This window comes from Pithys albifrons, chromosome 2 (genome assembly GCF_047495875.1).
Source record: "Pithys albifrons albifrons isolate INPA30051 chromosome 2, PitAlb_v1, whole genome shotgun sequence".
Lineage (NCBI taxonomy): Eukaryota > Metazoa > Chordata > Aves > Passeriformes > Thamnophilidae > Pithys > Pithys albifrons.
Genome location: NC_092459.1, coordinates 84,114,082 through 84,138,821, shown reverse-complemented (window position 1 = coordinate 84,138,821; position 24,740 = coordinate 84,114,082). Strand labels below are relative to the sequence as shown.

General features: G+C 38.2%; 1 protein-coding gene across 7 annotated transcripts in view; it reads right to left on the bottom strand.

The window, feature by feature from the left end:
* Window positions 1–24,740, bottom strand: part of LTBP1 (latent transforming growth factor beta binding protein 1) — a 199,898-nt gene that overhangs the window by 149,470 nt on the left and 25,688 nt on the right. For 6 of the 7 annotated variants that reach the window (XM_071575851.1, XM_071575842.1, XM_071575835.1 and 3 more), the window contains exon 4: window positions 4,410–4,576. The exons of the other annotated variant lie outside the window; for it this stretch is intronic. In XM_071575851.1, coding sequence (XP_071431952.1) covers window positions 4,410–4,576 — 167 coding nt within the window. The remainder of the gene's footprint in view (window positions 1–4,409; window positions 4,577–24,740) is intronic. 7 annotated transcript variants of the gene reach the window in all.

Genomic DNA, 24,740 nt, shown 5'->3' with positions numbered 1-24,740 from the left:
GGGACAATAGGCAGCTGCAACGACCTAGACCATCAGAGATTCCAAAAATATCCTATGACTCACAGAGTTAAATCACCCATTGTGAAACTCCCCACCTGGGAAAGGTACTGAACATTCCTACCTGAAGCTGAGCATAGATAATCTCTGGGGTTTGGGACTTCTGGTACCACTTGTTGGATGCAGAGGAGGACCAGAACCTCAACAGGACTGTGACTGTCACTCTTGAGAAAACTGCAATGATTACTTTGACAGAACTGCAACCATCATCCTCACCAACAGGTTTTCCTTTCCTTTTACTTTGTACTCAGGGGAACCATCTGACACTCGCCACAAGGGCTAAGGAACACCATACTGTTCATGCTGTGCTGGGTTATAGATCTGGGTTTATGGGTTAAAATGAATTTTTTTACTCTGTATCATTTTATTTATTGTAATCTTTTTAGTAAATTGTAACTCTGACTTGTAATCTCTCTTCAGTCAGGCTCATTTCACCTGCCAGTTTATCTTTAAGCCAGCATAGATATTTACATTACAAATGTTCAGATTCACATAATGTTATTATTTTCAGTTCTTATTTGCTGATTGTATCAATTTCACTGAGAAGGCTCTGAATTTTCAAGGCCTTATCCTTACGTATCTTCCAATTCAACACACATTTATCTGAAGATTAATTTGCATTAACTTATATATAACAGTGTACTGATTGAATAGAATTAGATCAATGTTTTACAGTGTAATATCTTTACCAGATTATTTAGAAGCATGCAAACAGAATAGCATTTCAGCTCTAAAAACAAGCACTTTAAAATTATACACCACCATACTCATGGGTCCTGATTTTTCTCTCTCCTTCTGTACTGAATGTAGTATGAGCCCTTTGAAAAAAGTAATATACAGCCATATGAATTAGACCACACTACAATGCAAGGCATAAGGAAAGAGAATTAATTATGGCATAAAACCCTGACCATTCTGGAAATCTGAACAGTGAACTCAAAACAATCTTTAAGATTTTTAACATTGTTTCCGGGGTGGGGTTTTGATTTGTTTTTAAAAAAAACAAGACTTCTTAAAAATTACTATAAACAATTTTAACAGCCTCACCTATTAGACACAATGAACGAGAATTACAAATTTAGCACTCAAATTAAATTTTTTATGCAAGCTCTGTGACTCCTTATACTAACTAGAGTTAGGAGACAGTTGGTATCCCATAGAACAAAAATGCTTGATGGTAGAAATGACTACTGGAGGCAACTTGATTTCACATCTCAGGGTAACTTTAAATACTATTATTGTAGCTCCAATGGCTTACTGAATTTTCAAGCTCTGCTGATATGATATGTAGCTTTACAGTATAATTCAGCTTAAAAGCCAAAAATAATAAACTATGTGCTGTCTTAATAAGACTACAATACTGCATATTCTGAGCATTATCAGAGAAGTGAAACTGCTCACAAATACACCAGAGTAAACATTGTGGGAGGAACCTGAAAGTAATTTTAATTGAAACACATTTAATGTAACTAATTTTCAACATTTTTTACCTTAGTATCTCCAAAAACTTATTTGACAACAGTACTGGGGGCACTGAAACATGACTGACTGACTTTCTATGAATCACAACATGCTCAGAAGCACCTACTCAGGGTTGGCAGTTGACTCCCCAGCCTACCAGTACCTCAGATCTCACTTTCCTCTGTCAGGATAGACCTGTTGCTCAAGGTAACTCAAGCCTGACACTTTTTCCAGTTTCAAGACTACCTATTTCATGTCACCAGACTGAAATAAACTATAAAAGTCCAGAAAAATCAACACCAATTGCAGCCACATCTAGGAAAATCTGTGGCATTTATCTTTTACAGATAGCAATCTCTGTCAAAATTTTAATACTTTTGTAAAATGCATAGAAATGTTCAGAAAACAAATAACAATTACTTGCTTTGCACTCCATGTTAGTTGATAACTATGAACTCTTGGGCAATACCACCAAGTATTGCTGGTTGTTATTATTTTTTCTCTTCTCTGAAAAAAACTATATAATGATAACATTAAAAAAAAAGTCATAAAGCATTTGGTACAAACATTCTGGCTTTTGCCTTTTTAGTGCAATTATTCCATTTCCCCCCTCTACTTTTTCAAGTATTTCCACATTGCCATTACCAATTCCATTGCTCAATAAGAGGTTCTGCCATTAAACAAGATTATACACTTAAGAGCAGTGATAAAATACCATGAGATCATCAGCCACTCTCATAAATTAACTAAAAAATTCATGTCAACCTTGACATAAATATGAACTAATCAAAGAGCCTGTCTCTCTGTTCAAGACAGGACTAGGAACTCGATATTGGTCATTATCACAGAACACCTGAAATGAAGTTTCACATTCTAACGTTACCTCACTGTAATTAATTCAAACCTTCCTAACATTAAAATACTGACAGTAGAATTTTAACACTCAATATTTGAGAAAATGAGTAATCTTCTATTCTTAGAGTTAATTCTGGCATCTCTGGATACCAGAAACCACCCTAAAAAGCTGCAGCTGGCCAAGTTCTAGGTCTCCTGTTCAGGCTTTGAATATACAATCTTCAACTCTAGTAACACAGCTCTAAGTGCATTCTGGACTAGCAGATGTCTAAACTGCTTCATCAGAAGTTCCCAGCACTGCCTCCTACCTCACAGATGTACAAGTGGAGGCAAAACTGGTAATGTGACCTTTTTTTAGGCTGCTGAGGAGTCCATTATCGGAAATTTCAACGTCATCAAAATAGCCTTACACTCAGTCCTGCATTTTACCTCTAAGTCAAAACTTAAGTCATGGCTGATCTTATCAGGCCATAAAATCTGTTTTAACTACCTGTCCTCTGGCTGGTTTAGGAATCATAGGCTTTCCAATAGGGCAGAATGTTTTGCTATCACACTGCTCACTGAGGGGTTTCTTAGAATTTGATTAAAAACTATCTTTTTCTTCAACTTCTGGTTTTTCTTCTCCTAGTCGTGCCCCTCAGAATATTGTAATCAACAGTGGGGCTCAAATAAGCTAGAAAGAACTAGATTGACTGGCTCCTTTGCCTTACAGCTGGATGGAGTTCTGTCCTTATGCTACTATAGAAGAAAAAAGAAACCTCACAGGACCCATTCATTTAGTGACAGCTTGATATTTGCAGGTAATACCGATCATATCTAAGGTAGACTAACTCAAACAGCCTGAAAAATGGGGGCAAAAGGGAAGGCTTTTTTGGTCAAAGTCCAACCAGGAACAGTCATTCCAAATACTGGACTGCTATGCAACCTGAAATTTGTATGCTCCTTTGAGTAGCAAGAGTCAGAAGTGAGGGACACAATCCAATTCCAGTAGCCACCAAGCAGTAATGGCAAAAGAGACTACTGGTTCCTGGTGACAATGTGATTAAATATCTTTCTGAAGCTTCTAAGAAAGGGAGGCAGTGCATTGCAAGAAGCATACTTCACCACTCTGAAAATGTAAACTGAAAGACCTCCAGCTGCTAACTGTTCTTCTCATTAGAGTCAATATTCTCATTTACCATCCAGGAATTTACACTTGGAGAAAAGGAACCAGGGAGTTGTATTTCAGTACAAATGGACAATGGACATAGACAGGCAATGCAGAAATCCAAACACACACATAGAAATCCTATTTAAAGATTTGGAAGATAAGGCTCTTCCCTAAAACCTCAGCAGAATACAATTCTCTGTGCTTCAGCAGAGGAAACCTGTCGGAGACTGCAAGAACCTTAAGGTCTCAGTGTTGATCAGTCCATTATTTAACTGCAGGAACTTTTCTCCAAATCAAGCCAGCAGACGCTCTGTAATACCTAACCCATAATTCATCAAGCTCTTCAACTTCTAAGCCAAAACTTGTCCTCAAGCTCCCCACACAATGTGGCATGAGCCAAGGCCACAAGCTGGGCACCTACACAACCCTTTTTTCATAAATATGAAGCAGAAACTCTCATGCAGCCTCCATACTGTGCAGAAGTTCATAAAACACATAATAAATTAAATATAGAGAAAAATAGTCACCAAATGAGACCACAATCCTGGACTCCAGCTTTCCATAAAGGGTATCCATCATACTGACACTGAACACACTCAGTTATGCCTATTCTAGTGTTCACAAAGCACCTTTTATCTGAAGGAAAAACCATCATCTAGAAATAACATGATGAAATTCCAACAGTGAATCCAGGAAATCTGTTTTGCTTCTCCACAAAATGCAGAATCTTGGAGCATTTGCTAATCTAAGAATTCTCACATATAATTATTTTAACCTTTCTCTGTCTTGAAGTGTCACTGCAAAACTCGTCAAGATCTTAAAAAAGAGGGGGGTGAGGGCTTTGTGGGGGGAAAGAAAGGAGTATGCTTTTTGTAGTTCTACTCACATCGAAAAGGTTGATCCTGGCCCAGTCTCAGTGGTAATGAACCTTCGGTGGACTGTTCCCCTGAAATCACTTTTTTTACTGGAAAATATTTGGGCTTAATCACATATTCCTGTGTTTGGCCATGATGAAGATTCATCATCAGTGTCTGAGATGAAAGGGGTATCATCCTGTTTTGGAAAAAGATAGAAAAGACAGAATAATGTAAGAATTAATGAGCTAGACTTAGGAACTACTGGTAAAAAAATTGAAGACATTCAACTGTATTCCAGGTTCTTAAAATACAGTTTGGGAAAGTTAATAGCTCCCAAGTAAGCACCTGATTTTCCATGCACTTAGCATTCTCATTGTCTTGTCAGCTCAACAAACACCTAACAGATAAGAACTACAGGGACCATATGGCTTCCTTTTTGACATGGCAAGAGGAATATCATGGACGGCTCAGAAAACAGGAAAGAATATGATAAAGCCCTACTCAAAATCATGAGTTGCAGCTCAACTTTAACACAGAGAGCAGTATTGCATTCAAACCCTTCTCAATTTCTTACAATTGTCATTTCACACCAGGTACATTAAATAGAACCTAAACCCAGATAAGTTTATCCCTCTGTCCTCAGAAACCCTGAGCACTGTTCTTCCCCTTTTTCAGTCTGTTTCCCATGTTACCACATCTGTTTCCCACAATCACATTACTTTTCCCATCCTCTTTCTTCGCCTGCACTACTGAACATCTCTGACAAGTGTCCCATAACCACATGGTTTCCCTTAAGAGCAAAACTGTTTCTCCTTCCTATTAAACAAGATAATTCCCTCAAGCTCACAGATTCCCTCTCTGCCATTCCCAGTTAGTTACTTTTCTTGTTCGATTCTTATGAGCTCAGCTTCTCACTGCACAAGGCCTTGCCAACTTTCAATTACAATTCCTTCCTCTCCCTATCAAAAACTCCACTGTTATTTAGCCACCATCAGCAGTAGGAATCATTTCTTCCCTAACAAACTGGCATTCATTCTCCCACAGCACTACCCAGGAATAAATAGGGCAGCAGATTGGGCAGGCCATAGCCACATGCAATGAAACTGCAAGCTGTTTTGGGGCCCTGGACTGCTGACTCCCACAGCCTCACAGGTACTAGCACACCTTCAAGTAGCAATCCTTCTAATAGCATGCCTTCACATAGTCATAGCTAGTATAGTTCAGACTGTAAAGACACTCATTCCTCAGAAAGTAGTGTCAATTGCTAACCTAAACCCCAGTGCCTATTAGGTAACACTGTGTTTTGCTTAAATGAAGGCAGAAAAGGTGGGATGCTGTAAGCCTCCCTCACTTTATTCTCAACTGAGGGTCTGTAATTAATTTGGTCTTCAAAAATGGAAAAGCTATGGGATTTGAAACAACCAGCCCTCAGAGCCACAATTCTGCAGGGTAAATAACTGCCCTAAGAGAATAACTCATGATCCCTGTATCACAGAGGACAGCTGAGCAGCACTTCCCCACAGTGGTGAGACCTCTGAGTTTCAGCTAAGAAATTAGATGACTATTGCAATTTTTTTTCCAACATGTGGAGCCTGAGCCAAAGCAATGCCTGGTTCCTTGGTCATGTTATTCAAGAAACTCAGTAACTGCTGTAGCCAATGGATTTGTGGTTAGAATGAACAATGGAGTTTTGTCCTACACAGATGCTCTTGTTAACTTGGATCAGTTTGAGGAAAAGAGCATTCATTAACAGTGGCATTCTATGACTCCTATGTAGAACTGCTCAGGCTGCCTCCAAGTCAGTCTTTTCTAATACAGGATTTACAGTCTCATTACATCCAGTAAAAGTCCTTTCCCCAGACTACAAAAGAATACCGTACTACTACGTTGTCTTTAAGTTTCCTACTAGACAGATTTGAGGCACACTGGAGGTCAGGCTCAGAATTCAAAACAGTCTGCTAAGAAGTATCAGCAGGAAGCCCTCAGACTGAGATAAAGTGGGAGTTGCTGCCTTCAATACTGCTTACATATGAATTTAATTTCTTTAAAGAGTCACTGCAATCATCCACACAATCTGTTTTTTCTAACAGACCTCATTTGATGCCCATGTAGAAAGACATCCACTTCTGTTCCTGGACATGAGTGTTTATACTGAAGGTATAAGCAGGCCTTGAAAACAGAGTTCAACATGTGACACACAGATGCTGCTATTTAAGTGGCTGAGTGTATTTTGTTAAGGCTATAACATGTTGTAAAGCATTACAGCATCCAAGAATAGTTAAGGTTGGAAGGAATCACTGGTCAGATCAATAGGTCCAACCTCCCTACTCAGGCAGGGCCTTCATAATCAACCCCTGAATACCAGTTCCGTAATCATCTCTGTTAGCCTCCACTGGAACCCCTCTTGGAGCTCCATGTCTCTCTTGTTCTGAGGAGCCCAAAACTGAACACAGGACTCCAGATGTGGCCTCACTACAGCTCAGTAGAGGGACAGGATCATCTCCCTCAACCTGCTGGCAATGCTTTTCCTAAGGCACCTCAGGGTACCATTGGCATTCTTGGCCAACAGGGCACACTGCTGGCTCATGGATGGCTCATTGTCCACCAGGAATCACAGGTCCTTCTCTGTTGAGCTGCTTTCCAGCAGGTCAGCCCCCAACCTCTACTGGTGCAGGGGGTTTTATTCTTCCCCAAGTGCAGGACCCTGCATTGGCCTTTGCTGATTTTCAGGTACTTCTTCTGTCCATCTCTCCAACCTGTCACGAACCTTCTGCAAAGCACTGTAAGGTATCAGCCACTCCTCCCAGTTTTGTTTTGTCAGTGAACTTGCTGAGGAGGCATCTGCTGCTCCATTCAAGTCCCTGATGAATAAGTGAACAATACTGGACCCAGTATCAACTCTTTGGGGACACCACCAATGACAGATCTCCAACTAGGCCCCGTGGCACTGATTAAGACCCTTTGGGATCTGCCATTCAGCCAGTTCTCCAGCCACCTCACTGTCCACTCATCCAGTCCACACTTCCTGAGTTTGCTGATGAGGATGTTGTGAGAGACAGTGTCGAAAACCTTGCTGAAATCCGGGTAGACAATATTTACTCCTCTCCTCTCATTCATTCAGGCATCTTTGTCATTGTAGAAGACAATCAGGTTCATCAAGCATGATTTGTCCTTCAGAGAATCCATGCTAACTACTCCTGATCAGTTTCTTGTCTTCCATGTGCTTAGAGATGGCTTACAGAATGAGGCACTCCATTACCATTCCAGAGATCAGGGGAGGTTGGTTTCTCAGTTCCCAGTCCCCTGGGTACTCCTTGCCTTTTTTGAAGACCAGGGTGACACTTGCTTTTCTCTGGTCCTCAAGCACCTCTCCTGACTGCCATGACCTCTTCAAGGCTGACCGTGAATGGCCCAGCTATGGTGTCTGCCATCTCCCTTTAGCACTCTCATGGATGCATCCAACCATGGTCCATGGACTTGAAGATACTGTTTGCCTAGGTGACCTCTAACCCAATCCTCCTTGATCAAGAAAAAACATCTTCCTTCCACCAGGGGGTCCTTCAGTGCAGCCAGACTTCAAAGCAAAAAGATGACTTGTAGTGGGCTTAGGGGTCCCCAGCACAGAACAGAAGCCAAGCCTGCTAACTATGCTCAGATTCATTTTGCTGTGCCAAGCCAAATGGCTTGAACAGGTTATCATCTGTTCAGAGCACACCAGAATGGAGTGTTTTAATCTCTTCCTAGTGTTGGAATATCCAAATAAAAAAGTAGCAGGATAGACTAATTTCCTCAAAACACTACTCAAGATTCAAGACCTCTAAGAAGAGCCAATGCCTCTTGCTATCACAGTCCATAAGAGTATACACAAAGTAGGTCGTAGACACTCTAAACTAGGCTTTTATTACTTAAAAGAAAGAAATTAAAAGCATACTCGTCAACTCATGGCCATTCTACTTATCATTAAAAGATAAATAGCTCTTATCTAGTAATAACCATCACAAGTGATGGTATTTTATTGCTTCCCAGATTTAGTGTGTTACTTCTTGCACATTGGAACATGACACAACTCAATGGAACCCCAGCACACGGCTGAAATACCAAATCCTCAAGTCCTCCTAAATCTCCCTGTGACACCAGTTAAAAAGATATAATCGACAGTTCCAATCTAAGTTCTGAATGAAATGAACAAGACTACACAAGAGTTCTGCATTACACAGGCTGAACTGGTAGTTTTCAATTAGATAGTCAAAACTGATATTAACTTAATAAACAACATGAAAACTTTCCATTCCTGAAGTGTACAAACAAATGTCTAACTGCATCTTAAACAACCGATGTGATAAATACTAATCAGGTTACAGGAGCACTACAGAGGGAGAAGAAACATTTGCAGCTATCATGAAAAAGAAAGCTCTCTTGCTCGATTAAAGCATACAAGGAACATGATGCATCAGAGTAACTCTGACAAGTCGAACCAAGGCCAGCAACATTTGGCATGAGAAGTAGTGTCTAGACTAAGACAAGCACCATTGAGGTTACTTTCCTTATTTTATTTACTGTAAGTCTGATGCTCCCATACCTGGCTCCTAGCTAGCAATGTTAAAAAACCCACAGGAACTACTAACACTATTGTTTCATGCAAGCATACAAATTAATTCCTTCTTCACTACCTCCTCTCAAAGTCACAATGAAAGTCAATAGGAGAAAAAACACAGCATTTCCTAAAAGTATGAGATAGTAAAGAAAATATGCAGGCCAGTTCAAAAGGCTTGAAAATAGAACTAAATCCCACACACACACCCTGCGAATTATTAAAATTCAGTTGCTAGCTCAGCCTGACCTTTGCCAGCTGTTTCCTCCTTCCACTGCTTCTCTGATATATACTTTTTTAAGAAACATGAAAAAATTTAACTTGTCAGCTGATGATAAACAGATGGATTTCTTCAGAGCCCTTTACATTAGCATACCTAACATTAATCAAGCATGGCCTATTTCACAAGGCCTTAACAGTCACAAGAGATGAAAGAGAGGAAGCGCTCAGCTTTTCTTTTCACCATTGCAAAAATTGATTTTTTGTAAAAAGACGTATTTTTGATGCATACTTAGAGGTCGTATCCCTGAAATACTGTGCAAACAGTGCAAAAGAAGCACTGAGATCTCTGTACCCTAAAACAACTAGGGTTGCATTCTTTATAAAACTGCCTTGGCTTTATATCTTTGCAATACATTTTTCCCCAGGCAAAATTTTGCAAAGCCAGTGTTTTGAATATGACTAATTTGTTTTAAAACAATACCTTCAAGTTAGTATTCTTACTTTTTTACCCCTTTAAAGGGTTAGAACGTTATTTACAACATAGACAAGATCTTACTTGATCATCATCAAGTTGATTTGGTTTGTAAATAAGGTAATTCCACAAATACAACAAATCCTAATAAAGATACTTAATGTACAACAAGATAAAAAAGGGTAAACAAGAAATCAAAAGGTTTGCACAGAAATGTGAAACAAACTTTTATGTGCAAGTTTTGCCCATTTTATATATCTTTGCTGTGGTTAAAGCCTTGTCCAAGACACTTTCAGGGATCATATAACAAGAGTGTTTGCTAATAAAGCTAGCCCTGTACTTCAAATCTCGACTGAATTGCTCATTGGTCAGAATCTTTTTGCCCAGCTAAAGCTCTGTGAAACAACACTGTTTGAAAACTTAGTGAAACATTGACATATTCCATCTTTCACATACAACACAAACTGAAACAGGCTGATTACAACCACTTTTCCACGTTTATAAACACATACACGGAGTTCCCAAGCAATGTTTCATTTCCTAAATGTCAAAAAGCAGAAAGAGGTCTTAAGGCAAAAGAAATGAGTCTCTTGGTGACATATTTAGATGCTCAGTCACACAACCTGAAGGAAGCTACAGTTCTTGCAAGTTAGACAACAGTAGGCAAGAACTCCTCATATAATTGAGCATTCACAGATTAAATTTGAAGACTATTCCTTCTGTAATTAAATTATAAATGATGTTTATATCTGTGGAGAAAAAAGGAAAGCTTGCCTACTGCATCTTCTCATTAGAATGCATACAGAAAGTTTGTTCCACCCTGCTTCTGAAGTGCCATCAAGATACAAGTGATGCCAATTAAAAAATAAATAAGAGTATTAAGTCTCAAGTATCTTTAAAGTAAACAAACACTAAAGGAAACAGTATGCACAGAGGCTAGAAAAACCTGATATGAGACAATGATGAACACAAACCAGCCATAAGTCTGTAAGTCTCACAGTAACAACAATTCACAAACTTCCCTCTTCACCATGCACCAAATGAACAACTAGGAGTTACAAGTTATTCATTGTCTCATTGATATTTTCACCAACATGTAACTACTGAAGCTCTTTACAAATCCAGATTATTTGATATCTGGATTCTTCTATATAGATTCTCAGCCACACATACATCTTCAGTTTTTCAGACACCTCTTAACAGCAAAGGTCAAGGAGGAAGAAAAAGAAAAAAACCCACAACAAAATCCCCTAGGTATGCTGCTGACCGGTTCTTATTCCCCTGTTCTTACTGGCTCATTGTTTCTTTATTCTTTGTTGTTTTCCAGGATGCTGCATTTGATAATACCAGTATCAAACTCAGTAATTCAGCTTTTAAAAGACTGGTTGCTTATGTCACAAGTATTTGCTTTAAAAAACTGACCTGCAGATATTCATTATGTTTCAGTACTGAGTTAAGACAAAATTCACTGGTTAGTAGCAATCTTACTTAACTAAAACACTGAGTCCCTTCAATACATAATCTTGAGTAAATTCATGTATATTATCCCCCTCCCTGTTTTACATTTTCTACAGAAAAATTGCTTTGTTTTCGTAGTATTAATGGCATGGTACACTAGCACCGTGCAACAAAAAATATTACTCAGATAAAGATATTAACTAGTGATAATTTCTAATCTGTGCACCCCTGAGACAGACTTATTAGAAAGCCATGCTGAAATGACAACTAAAAATAGAAACAAACTCCCACAATGGATGTTAAATGATAAAGGCAAATAAGTGCAACTGCTGCAAAGCAAATCCACTAATCTACTCCAACTCTTGAGCATGTTAAATAAAAGAGCAGACAGAGCCCAGAAAGTTGATATAATTTGTTTGAAATTTGAAAGACTTTGAAGACTTATCTTACAAGAGGCTACTAAGAAATCCTAAATTATAAAAGAGTGTTTCAAGCTTAAAATGGGCAAATATAGGGAACAGAAGAGATAAATTTAATTTTCTTGGATATATATTAATGATAATATTTTGAAGTCTACTAACACATACATGGTTTGGTAATGTGTCACTTCAGTTTATTAAGTAACTCAAAAGTATATGCAATAATGTTACAGTAGTTTAGAAAATCCTCAATTCTAATTTCATCTTCTAGACTAGTAAGTATATATTTACACAAGATAAATTCACTTCCAGAATACACTTACATCCTTACCCGAATTAAGCAGAAATCTGTCATTTAGAAATATAATACCTAAATAAAAGCAAAAATGCCAGTGAAGAACATAAAAACTTGGTCTATCCTCACTAGTCTGACATATTAATTCATGATTTTGAAAAACATATATACAACCAGCAAGTATACCCCATACATTTTTTTGCACAGATGCAGATGGATTAGCAAAAAATGTTTTGTCACTACAGCTTGTTATGCCTAGAAAATGTTATAAAAGTATGATCTGGGTGGTATAAACAGAGCTTCTCAGAAGGAGTCAGATATAGGGAACATACCAGACATTCATAACCTGTTTATATAATAAACTTCTGTACAAGTAGGAAAATTAAAAAACCCAAGACAATTAAGAGTGGCTAGATAGGAAGAGATGAGGACTCTGAGTACCTGAACTGCAGATGAAATTGAGCACCAATGAACATGACAATGTGCACCAGAAGCAACAAGAACTTGTCACACACAGAACTGATGTCTGGGCTGGCTGCAGCCAACCAACCAACCAAGACACTCTGCCATCAGCCCCGTGAAAGTTTCTAGTGTACAAAACTGGCTTAAAACAAATACCCAAGGCATTACTAAGTGCAAAGACCTGAGCAAAAATAATACGGAAGGCTTTAAACGGTAATGATATTCACAAAGCTAAAAGTGTCCATGAATTGCCCAGGCAGAGAAAAGCCAGGCTCTGGTTCCAGACAAAATTCCTCAGGGAATCTATGACAAAGATACAAAATAACCCTTAACTCAAAATTAACTACAATTAGTTCTAGACTAAAAAAGAAACACTTTTTTCACATACTTCATAATCAGAACTATGACAAGACATTATCAATCATTATTGCTTTCAGGAATGCCAATGTAGGGGGATGATGAATACACCTCAAATTTGATTATGAGATCACAGAAACAACTCAGAAATCCCTATGCTTAAGGATATCAGTTTCCCAACATAATAAAAAATGCAAACAGACCTTAATTTTCTCCTCCTGAGGAAGTGCCAAGTGTGCAAGTCAGAGAATTTTATTTTTATTTCTTTCTAATACATAAACAGATGTATTAGGATATCGACTTTGCCAAAGTGTTATACACCAAAAGTGCTCTGTGGTCATATGAGAACAAATGATGTCTTCGTGTTTGAACGGGGAGATGGTTTCTGCACATTAAGAATCTTAATCACATTTACTGAAGGCTTTCTAAATTTGCTTGACAAGAAGGGTAACATGGATAGTATTTTATGATGAGCAAGCCTGTAAAATCACAAGATTAAACCCAGACTCAATTTTCATTGCATGCATTCATCCGTAGAAGCTCTTTTTGGTATATGAAATCAGTAATCAGAAGCTCTGACAGACTGTACTGGCTACAGAATACACTCCCTGAAACACACCAGGGACTACTTTTCCAAAATTATACCAAAAAATTTAGCAACCCAAAGATGGAGAGTCAAAAGAAAAACAACAACAAAAAACCAAACCAAAACAAAAAAACCAAACCAAACCAAAAAAAACCCCAAAGCCAACAAACCCTAAAGTTTAACAAAGATCTCCACAGCAGTGACCTAAATTCAAGTGATGAAACAATAGCATGCTTCCTGTCACATCTGGGAAGTTTGGACATGATGCAATGCAAGAACAGAAGTACAAGTTGTGCTGTACCCTTGAGGGTGAAAAGATGAGTGATGAAAAGTGTTAGAGGTAGAAATGATATTTGTATTAGCCCAAGAACACTTTTAACTTCTAAGTTTTTAAATGTGTAATTACTTTCTTAGCTGAATTAGATAAACAACTCAAATGATCTCTTTTTTCATGCCACAGAATTAAGCAATAAAGATTATCTTGTTTTAAGTCATCACCAAAATGAAATGCTTCCATTTGTGGGCAGAACCAGGAAAACTGAGATCAAGAGCAAGCAGTTACACTTCCCAGGACTCTAACTTTGGTTCTCAGGAGCTTCCAAAGCCTTGTGACATATTTGTACAAATAGTTTGCACATAACATGACACAAAAAACATCTTCTCATTGATTAAGATAGTAAACACTTGAAGGATCAGATGACAGCAATTTCAAAAAATTGTTAGTGAATTTTAGCTGTTTGTTGAAATTCAGCCATATAACTTTTTCTTCATTAAAAATGTACAGCTATGGTGCTTTATAACTCTGTGTTCATGATCATGTATTTTTAGAAAAATAACATCCTGGGAGAGCACGTCTTTGTGCCTACATGCAGTAATGTCTCAAAGAAGATAAAGAGAGGGTAGCTCTAATGCTTTTTGTGCCAGTACAAGATCCCTGATTTAAAAAGGTTGCTTCAGTAGAGCTAAAGAACAGACTACAGCTATCAGAACTAATAAAGCATTTATTCAGTCATGACCTGGGAAATTCCTCTGCAGAGAAAACCTTGACAAAGAACCTTAACAACAGATTAACAAAAATCAACATGCTTTATCTATACTTCTATTAGAGATACCACAAAAAAATTAACTCCACCACAACACTATTTATCTACTTGTTTAATAATAGAGACCAGATCTGGTAAATTTTGTCCACATGACTAACCACTTTAAGGCTTAACAGGAGCAGCAATTTAGGAGTACCTCTTTTGGCTTAGTGTCCCAGAATCAGGAGAGGTACAATATATACCTTTTAACTTCAGATATTAAAGGAATTAAAAATAAGTTTAGTACATCAACAGTAACTCTTGCAATATATATATATATATATACACACACACACCACTACAACATTTCACACACCAAATAAGCGTTTCTAAATAGCATGCAAGGATTTAAAAACAGGCTGTCTTTTACTCAGTTACTTGCCTAAATTAATTCCACTATAAAAAGATTGGTTGATTGAAAACTGTGTTCAAATAATCTTTCAGAAAGCAAACCTAGATAGTACAAAGACAGTAATACTTTTGTCTGAGAAAGGTTCTTGATTTTCAGCAAAAATTAAGGTCTAAAGGTGAGTGTAGATTTCAATTCAAGAGTGACTCACCCTTCCAGTGCTAATGAGCCCTATGAATGCTATAATTAATAACAATGATGCACTGGGTTTATTTCTAAAACAATTAGATAGAAGGTAAACTTTTCTAGTGCTATGAGGTCAAGGATGAAAGCTAAACTCTACAAAATTCTCAATTTTACTACTGGTCTTGCTCTCCTGAGCAATACAGTTGACTCCATAGACAGAGAAGTTAGCATAGAATAGGCAGACATTGTTTATTTTTTCCACTTCTGTATCTGTAAAACAAAGATTCACATCACCCTCTAAAAACATACTGTGAAGTCCTAAACAGTGAAAGGTTGGTAGACTGCTTGATACAGATGCAAAAAGAATATTGAAACATTTAAACTGGTTTTAATACAATCTGCTTTCCCAAACACCAGCATCAAATCCTGATTCCACTGAAGTCAAAGGCAGAACTCTCATTTCTTTCCTTGCTGGCCATGATTTCATCCCAGGACTTTGTTACTCGTCAAACTCAGCTTTGCGTCTCTGCAGTTTAAACTCACAGATGCCACATTCAGTGGTCTTTGCCCTGCCTTGGAAAGTCAAACCAGATTCCTTGTGGTTCCTAACTCTAGTTCCTGAAACCCACATTTGTCACCCTGGAAGGCAGTGAAATGCAAACAAACTTAAAGAACACTGTATCCCTGACTTCAGCCCATGATCAACACAGGGATAAAGCATATGAAAGCGATCTAATTCCTTATTATAAAAATAAGTCCAACTACACTCCAAATTCAGCTTGCAAGAAAGCAGTTATGAAGAATTTCTGACATACGGCTGAACCAACAATGTCTGGAAGAACTTGGATATCCTATTCCAAACCACTTTGCCTATTAAAAAAAAAATACTGTGACCAAAAGCCCAGACTGCATTCCAGAGGTCTAGGAATAGCTTGTTTTCCTATTTGCAGTTGGTAAATTTGAAGTCTGTGAGGCATTCCTCTGGTTTTTAAGGATGTCTCCAATTTCTCCTCAAAAATTCACTTTGCTTGTTTTCCTACACATAAAATTTTGCCTTACCTAGAATGATAAGCTGTGTTATATGAAATATTATTCAGAGTTGATTTTGAGAAAAAGTAATTGCTATACATGTCTTTTTTCTGACACTGTTCCAGTCCTCAGTTTTGATATAGTATACTAGGCATATATTTTATGTTGCTGAAACTTGTGACACAGGCATAAGAGTAAACCACATTTCACAATACTTCTTTTTTTCTCCCTGTTGCATAAGGGATGTTTTTTAAATGTAAGATGAATACTGTCATTCCAACAAGTCTAAACTATAAAAAGGGCAGGTTATAAAGTGTTTGAGATTACATCCTTAGGGCTCAACTTAGAAGCTTCTTCTCACATTCTTTTGATTTGCGTGCTTCGCTATTGAAATGTCTGCTAGAGTTCTTTTTCTTTTCTCATTAATGACTTCAAAGAAATACATGCTTGAACTCCTAAATATATTAAACTAATTTAAATGATCTTAAAACACCCAGTGACTGCTCAGCAAACCAGAAAAGGCAGACTGCACTTTTGGAAATAATATACTATTTAGTTAGTGAACTGCATGCATCATGAACTGTAAAATAAATAGATCTAATTAAAGAATTTCACCAACATATATAAAAATAATTTGAGTTCGTTTAAGCTGCTAAAGTATCACAGTAACATGGAAACATAAAAATTAATTTAAAAACTGAAAGTAACTTTTTAAAAATTATTTTTAAAAGAGCGTTTTCATGACATACCATTTATGCTCTTTATTTTCTAGAGGGGGAAAAACTAAAAGAAAAATGAAAACATTTATGTACCTTCCACAAAGAAACAATTCAGAAGTACAATTCACATTTAAAAACTCATTGGTTTATGGTATAACAAAAAATTAATTAGGCATAAGCCTCTACAAGAATGAATTCTATTATAGAATTTCTAAAAATTAAAACACTATTTCAACAGAACTGAAAAACCTATTTAATGTGCCTATATTTTGGGCTCCACAGAAACACAAAACAAATCAAATCACCTTACACACATACTAAAATAGACAACTTGCAAACAAAATCTACTGAGGTAATTTGTCATGGTAGGAATGCAAGTCAAACAGTACCATCTCAGGACCACTAATAAAAGCCTGTTTTGGCAACATCCTATTCTGTGCTGCCAGCTGGTTTGTGAATTACACATCCTCAGCAGCCTGGAAGAACTTGTTCCTCTGAGCTTTTGGAAACTGGCATTCCTGCCAAAGAGACCTTTTTGAGGCTGTCATTCAGCCCCTTGGTTCTACATGAAGCAAATTCACCTCTACCTTTAATAAAGCAACAAGGACTTCAGAAAACTCTGGGTGCTACTATGAAACCAACATTAAACATTTCCAGATCACTTTGCTACCTCGAGTTATGATGATGCTGAGCACATTCTTCCTGTTTCCAGCACTTAAGTTTTCCTGTAATTGCCCAGTACTTCTCAACACTTTTGGAGTTCTTTGGCAGGACTCACAGCTCAGTGCTATTTTTAGAAACTCCAGCAATAAATACCATAGGTACCTACCCTTATACACCATTTAACGATGAAAAAGCATAGCTGTTTGAAATCTCTGGGCTTAACACAGTACTTTTGAACAAAGAGTGAAAAATGGAGCAGTCACTACTCTTCTCCAGTTCTTTCAATTCTGCTTTGGACTTAACTCATTCAAACGCCTTCACCCTCACATGAGAAATGAGCAAACACACTAATAAGCTCCACTATGCATACCTAGAGACAATGGGTTTGGGTGATGAAGGCCTTTTGAGCTGAGCAGAAGATACAAAAGTCTTGCAATCTGTCATTGGTACTTGCTGGCCAGGCAGCCTGACATCTTGAGATCAGCTCCTCTGGAGCAGGAAATTGTTGAACCATCCACAGGTGCTTTCTAAATCTGCAGCCTCCTTCCAGGGGAGATAGATCAAACTGGGTATCTTTCAGCAATGAAGACATACCCTAGGCATCCTACCCACAGAGATGGCTCCCCCAGTTACTCCTCCTCAGAATAATGATCCATCACTCTACTGATATTATCAGTAGGCAGACGATAATCCCCTGCTTCACAACTGAACAAACAGATGATGGAGTCTGGAAACCAGACAAGATCAGGAGGAGGGTAGGTGGTGGGGAGTGGGAAAGCTGCACAAGAGCCACAGTACACCTATGACCATTCAAAGCCAAGTAATTTAAGCAGAGCTGACTGGCTGAGCTTTCATAATCCTTACAGCCTGATGCTTCTTAGCTTATAAGAAGCTTTTCCTCATACACAGACTTCTACACACATGGAGATAGAAACTGCTGTAGTAGAAGCTTGTTTTCACAATTAAAGAAATCTAGTAACACCAAAATAGTATCTCCTGTGCATACTTGTCCTAAAAGAGCAGCTTTTTTCTAACTCAGCTTAACTCCTAATGCAGTACAAATGCACTTAACACTTAGCCAAGAAACATCTGAAGTATCTTCCTTGACAGAAGTCAAGATAAAATTCCACAAGCACCTGAAAAAATACTCAATTTCAAAGTACAAGGCACACAGCAATTTCCTAATAAAATTAATCAGCTGGATGTTGAAAATATTTTGACTCTCAAAGTACCGTTAATTTTTTTTTGTATTCTCTGTTCTGCAGGTTACAGCACAAGTTCTTAGTAATGTTCTGTAATGTATGAAGCTCGGCAATTTCACAGGCTTGTTTTTGGGTATTTTTTAATTAATAACTGTGAAATAATAAGCAACAACAAAAGGAGCAATATTTTAAAATAACATACCAAAGGCTAAAATTTGGGCTGTACTTCAAGCCATAACTGCTTTTCCTGCTTACTGATCACTTGAGTTCTTGACTATAACTTCCTATGAATGCCAAAACATCCTCTATGAGGCTGACACACCAAGAACTGCACGCAAACGGCAGTAATTTCATTTTACTACATTCAAAACTATTTAGAAATCAATTACAATAAATACAGTGTGCAACTATTACAACTGTTTTAAACTATCGAGGATACTGTTGGGGTGTTGAGTTTGGTTTGGTTATTCCCTCAGTAACATAGAAAGGATGGGAGGAAGAGAAGTAGGAAAGATGAAAAAAGTCAAGAGCTGACATTTGAATTTTAGAATAGAGGCACATACTACTTCTTCAATTCTCTGTAACAAGTTTGACAATTAAAAGCACACATTTTCAGGAGAAAATCACTGTAGTTTGTACTGACTAAACCTATTCACCTGAGTTATATAGCTCCAGTTAAAACCAGCTATGGCTCCTCAAAACACATGTTTAAAGGTACAGGAAAAATAGTAATTCTGGAAGCTTGTGTCAAGCATGCTAAAAGGGTACAAATAAACCTTTTCTAGCAAGCACTACCATATTAAGAAGATGAAGATTTTTAAGAGCACATGCATACTGTTTTCTATACAGTTAGGGAAGTTGTCAAACTGTTTTCAGTTACTATAACAGCATTATACTCTGTGCACCCAGGAGGATGCTGAATTGGAATAGCAGCTATTTCCAACGTGAGTCACTGCAATTTTAGAACTTCGCAATATAATCGAGAGGTGTAAACTTGGTAGAGACACACCAAGTTCAACTGTCAAGGAACTTGACAACTATTATGCACAGAGCTTATGATCTACCCCTCTCAGCATCAGAAGGAAACTCTGGGTTTGAACTGAAGAGACATTTAACAAGCCTTCCCACAGAATTTTCTATCTACAACAGTACAGACACCACAGACTTAATAGAAAAAAATTCATGGCATCACCAGCTTTTATTGCCTCTTCGGTTTCATTCTTTTAAGTTGGAATAATCTTCCTCCTCTCCTTTGTCTTTAATGAGAAAATAACAGGCTATGCAAGTAATTTTTTAAATGTCATAATCTAAGTAAAATGGTAATGGTTTAAACATTTCTTTTAGATTACACTACATACAATGCACTTTTAACCAACAGAAAGTTAGGCCCACTAAACTCTGCACCTCTAAATCCAGGTACAAAACTCCTGAGCCTTCAGGACATATTTTGTAACATACACTGAGACAAGTCTTTTGTCTTAGAAGATGAAAGCTGTAACTTGGCACTCTTGGTCTTGTTTCAAGAAGAAAACTTTCTTTAACCAGATATTTCCAGTTCAGAAGAGAAAAAAAAGATTCTATTTATGATTGCATAACTTAAAAAACATACACAAAGCTAAGCAAGCAACAGTCTTATCTTTTAAAGCTCCAACATATCTTAATCAAGATGAATATTTTGCCCATTTAAAGAAAATGAAATTAATTGAAAATGTTCTGGAGTGCCCACAAAGCATGACATTTTCAGGAAGGGAGCACAGCCAATGAAAGCAACAAATGTTCATATTAAATTGAGGCACATCTAGTTTCCATAGCTACTTTTTAAACAACCGTAAGCGCTTATCGTTTCTTAGAATGACCTTGTTTACTATGAATAACTTTAAACTGGCTATTCTCAGAAAAAGTTACTTGGAAATATTTATAAAAAAGTACAATAATCAAAAGGGGCCACTGCCTTTCAAAGAAAACAAATAGGTAGTGCTAAAGAACAAAACAACAGTAAATAACACATTTACTTTTTCCATAATATTATTATTGATGAAGTTCAATAAGGCCAAGTGCCGGGTCCTGCACTTTGGCCACAACAACCCCAAGCAGCGCTACAGGCTGGGCACAGAGTGGCTGGAGAGCAGCCAGGCAGAAAGGGACCTGGGGGTACTAATTGACAGGAAGCTCAACATGAGCCAACAGTGTGCCCAAGAAGGCCAATGGGATCCTGTCCTGGATCAAAAATAGCGTGGCCAGCAGGACCAGGGAAGTGATCCTTCCCCTGTACTCTGTGTTGGTGAGGCCACACCTTGAGTACTGTGTTCAGTTCTGGGCCCCTCAGTTCAGGAAAGATATTGAGGGGCTGGAGCGGGTCCAGAGAAGAGCAACAAGGCTGGTGAAGGAACTGGAGCATAAGTCCTATGGGGAGAGGCTGAGGGAGCTGGGGGTGTTTAGCCTGGAGAAGAGGAGGCTCAGGGGAGACCTCATCACTGTCTATAACTACCTGAAGGAAGTTATAGCCAGGTGGGGGTTGGTCTCTTCTCCCAGGCACTCAGAAACAGGACAAGGGGGCACAGCCTTAAGCTCTGCCAGGGGAAGTTGGATATCAGAAAAAAATTCTTTCCAGAGAGAGTAATCAGGCATTGGAATGGGCTGCCCAGAGAGGTGGTGGATTCACCATCCCTGGAGGTTTTTAAACTGAGGTTGGATGTGGCACTGAGTGCCATGATCTGGTAAATGGACTGGAGTTGGACCAAGGGTTGGACTCTATGATCTCTGAGGTCTTTTCCAACCCAATCGATTCTATGATTCTATTAGTAGAGCATAAGCCTTAGGTACCTCATCCAGGATACCAATCTTACCATATGGAACACTTCAAAAATGCCCAGCAATATAAAAATTGCAGTGCAAGGATCACACAGGCCACAGGCCCACCACAAGAACTGGGAATACAAGAAGCTGAAACATAACAATTACAAACTCCCTGAAGTGGAAATTTGTCACCAGAGCTCCCCTCCCAGGTAATTTTTGTAAGTATTTATTCCATTTTCAACAATGTCAATACAACACAAGTAAATATCAATTAAGGAGCTGCCAGCTATAACATCTTATCCTGGTATGAATAAACTATGCATCATGTGGAAAAAGCAGCTGCAGTTCCTGGTAGATGACAACACATGACAATGTGCTGCTACCCCTTAGAGAGCAACCCTGCTGGTGTAACTTAAAGGAACTCAGGGACTTCATGGGAACTTACCAGCCCTCCCTGGATCTTACTCTTGGTAAAAGTTCATGCAATTGTTAAGGAAGCTATAGTCTTTACACTTACCCTGTTTCACTTCATATCCCAACAGGGAATCAGCTGGCTGAAGATTGAACCTCCATGACATCTCCAAAAGTAGCTTTGTCATAAAGCATGAAAACATTTCAAGAAAAACTACATTGGTACCAGCAAGCCCCAGTACCTTCCTCTCACTTGGTTAAAGGACTCCGCATGCAGGTGGAGTTAAGAGCACTAACAGCACAGCACTCAAGAAGAAATGGGAACACCCACACAAAGTAGCTCTCCAAAGATGTATTAAGTGCCTGAGGCCGAAAGGGCAGAAGACTATGAAAAAACCCGCCATGTCCTTTTCTTCCAAGACTGACCAGCTGAAGCAACCAGAAGCAAAAGCTGCTTCCTTGCCCTCTCATCCCCTGCCTTCCATGCCCCCAAAAGTGACATCCCAGCTACAGAACTAGGAAGCTATGACAAGTGTGTGTCTACCTTCCCCAAAGGAAACATGAAAAAGGTGTGAAATGCCATCCCTTCAAGCAGACTAGCTGTTACAGAAAAGACTGACAGACTGACTACTCTGGAATTACACCAAAATCATCTCCTTTACAAGGAGCACTGTGTGTAGAATTACCAGTTCTCCTCTAATCTTTAAGTAACAGTAGAAATGGGGGAGGAGGAGAATCAATAAATAACTGCATTTATACACCTCTTTTTCCTTTTCTCATGCTCTTCAGTTTACATCACCTGAATTCCGATTAGAAATGTTCCAAGTGTATGGCTGTGGGTTACATTTATTTCTAATATTACTTCCAGGAGTATAACAAAAGACAATCCAATTTAAGAATTCACTGGATTTTTCAATACACTATAAAAAAAATTATAGATACAGCTCTCCAGGGTGCAATAGAAGTAAAATACTTCAGGATGCAAAGTGCATTCTGTAGTGAAAAACCACTATAAGCCACTGGAATAGCAAAAGGGGTACCAAGAAGGAGTTGGCTTCTTGTTAAAGATCTGCATGTGCGCAACAGCTGGAATACCCAAACAGGCATTATATAATAACAACAAAAGCTGTTCAAAGCAGTAAGGAGGCACAGATGGGGCTACGGTGACCAGCAGTTGTCTTCTACTTCAGAGCTTTGGGGTTCCAGCACAGGAAGCAAGAGAGACATCAGACCTTTTGCTGCAGTATATAAATGTATACATGTATTTCTTCCTCACTGTCATTTTTAATGACAGTGGCATCAATTCTACAATCATCCTTGTCCACCATGCAGAAACTAGAACGGAATCCATATCATAGTAGTATTTAGGATCAGAGCATTCATCAACTGAACAGAGTTATCTTTGCTACCTCTTCCAAAAGCACATAAAGTTATTAAAACACAAAATGCGTAAGGAAGGATCTCTCCCAGTGTAAAACCCTTGAAAAGGAAAGTAATTTCATACTCCCCTAAACTGTCACATTCTAAAAGTTCTTAAAAAAATACTTAAAGCTGAAGAGATTCTAGACTCAGATATTGCCATCCAGAGGCAGTCACTGTAGATTACCAAAGTACTAACTTTGCTTCAAGGTAACCTGGGAATGTAGTTCAGAAACTAGTTGAGCAACATCCTGATAGGAATGTGTGTGTGCAATCACACTGAGATTTAAAGAAGAAGAAAAAAAAGTAACTGTATTAAGATTGTAAACTTTAGAACTAGAAAGTTGATGTAAAGACAGAAGTACTGCCTACAGTCTATGAATTTAGAGCTTGGTTTTCTGTTTCCTGTTCCCCTAACCTTTAGACTAATTCTTGAGAACTTAATATTTGTAAGAGAAACTGTAACAAACAAAAAGTTTTGGCTGGCATGAGATCCCCAATGGTTCCTTATAATTTAAGTCTCTGTATCAAAAAGATTCTATTTCTGAGAATCCTTTTCCTGTCAAAGATATTAATGAAAACATTGAACATCCTGTAACATCTGTTTGAGAGATCTTCACTTAACTAGATGATAGCTCAAGCATGGATAAAACGAGAAATCACAAATCTTCACATTCAAAAGATCTTATAAACAAGTCATTAGAACAGACTTGACTTTGTCCATCAAAACACCAAAGGCTTCTCTCAAAGCTGTTTGCCACGAGAAATCTGCCCACTTCTTGCATTATTGTGAGCTAACAATATCTATCAAATGTTTTGCCTATTTTGCAAAAAAAATCATGGGTATTTTTGTCTTTCCTACCTCACTTAAGTAAGGCCATAGTCTTTAGACCCAGGTCTATTACAACTTAATTAGCAACAAGAATAGTCAGTCCAACAGAGGTAACTACAAACTATTTGTTAGCTTATGGATTAGCACTGAAGTGTGCATCAGCAGCGTTCAAAAAGGACACCAAGACTGACATTACTGTCATCAAAAAATCCCCAAGGGAGATCAGCCATTTCAGCTAAGCGGTGACTTCAGCTCTGACAGTCCGATGACTACGTTCCCCTAAAATGATGAATGGAGGTGTTCTGGAGGGCTGACTCAGTGCCTGGCAGCACAAAGAGATGAGTAACTACCTTTGAACCACTTTTTGTTCTAGCACACATACATCAACAGCACTGCCAAAGACTACAGAACTGAGAGTAACTGTAGCATGAGAATCTCAAAACACTGGTCTCAACTTACCAAGAGTTGATGCCAAAGATCCTTTATGTATACCCAGTGCTCCTGCAGCTATGAAGTTAACCATGCCCTCAACTGACAGCTCAGAACTCCATTACCAGTCCCAAAACACTTCTGACCTTCATTAGGCTTTGTGTGAAGACAGAGATTCAGCAGTGAAAATGTAAATGCATATGGAGCCTCTATTTACTTAAGGAGATCCCCCATGCAGACCGCCCTGTCATAGTAAGAAGAGAATGTTAATTACTGTTTTAGAATTTCTATAATGACATAACTGAATGAATATGATGTTTGCAATCAAGACTATCCAAGACAGTTGATCATCCTCAGAACAATTATTATAAAGTGTATGCA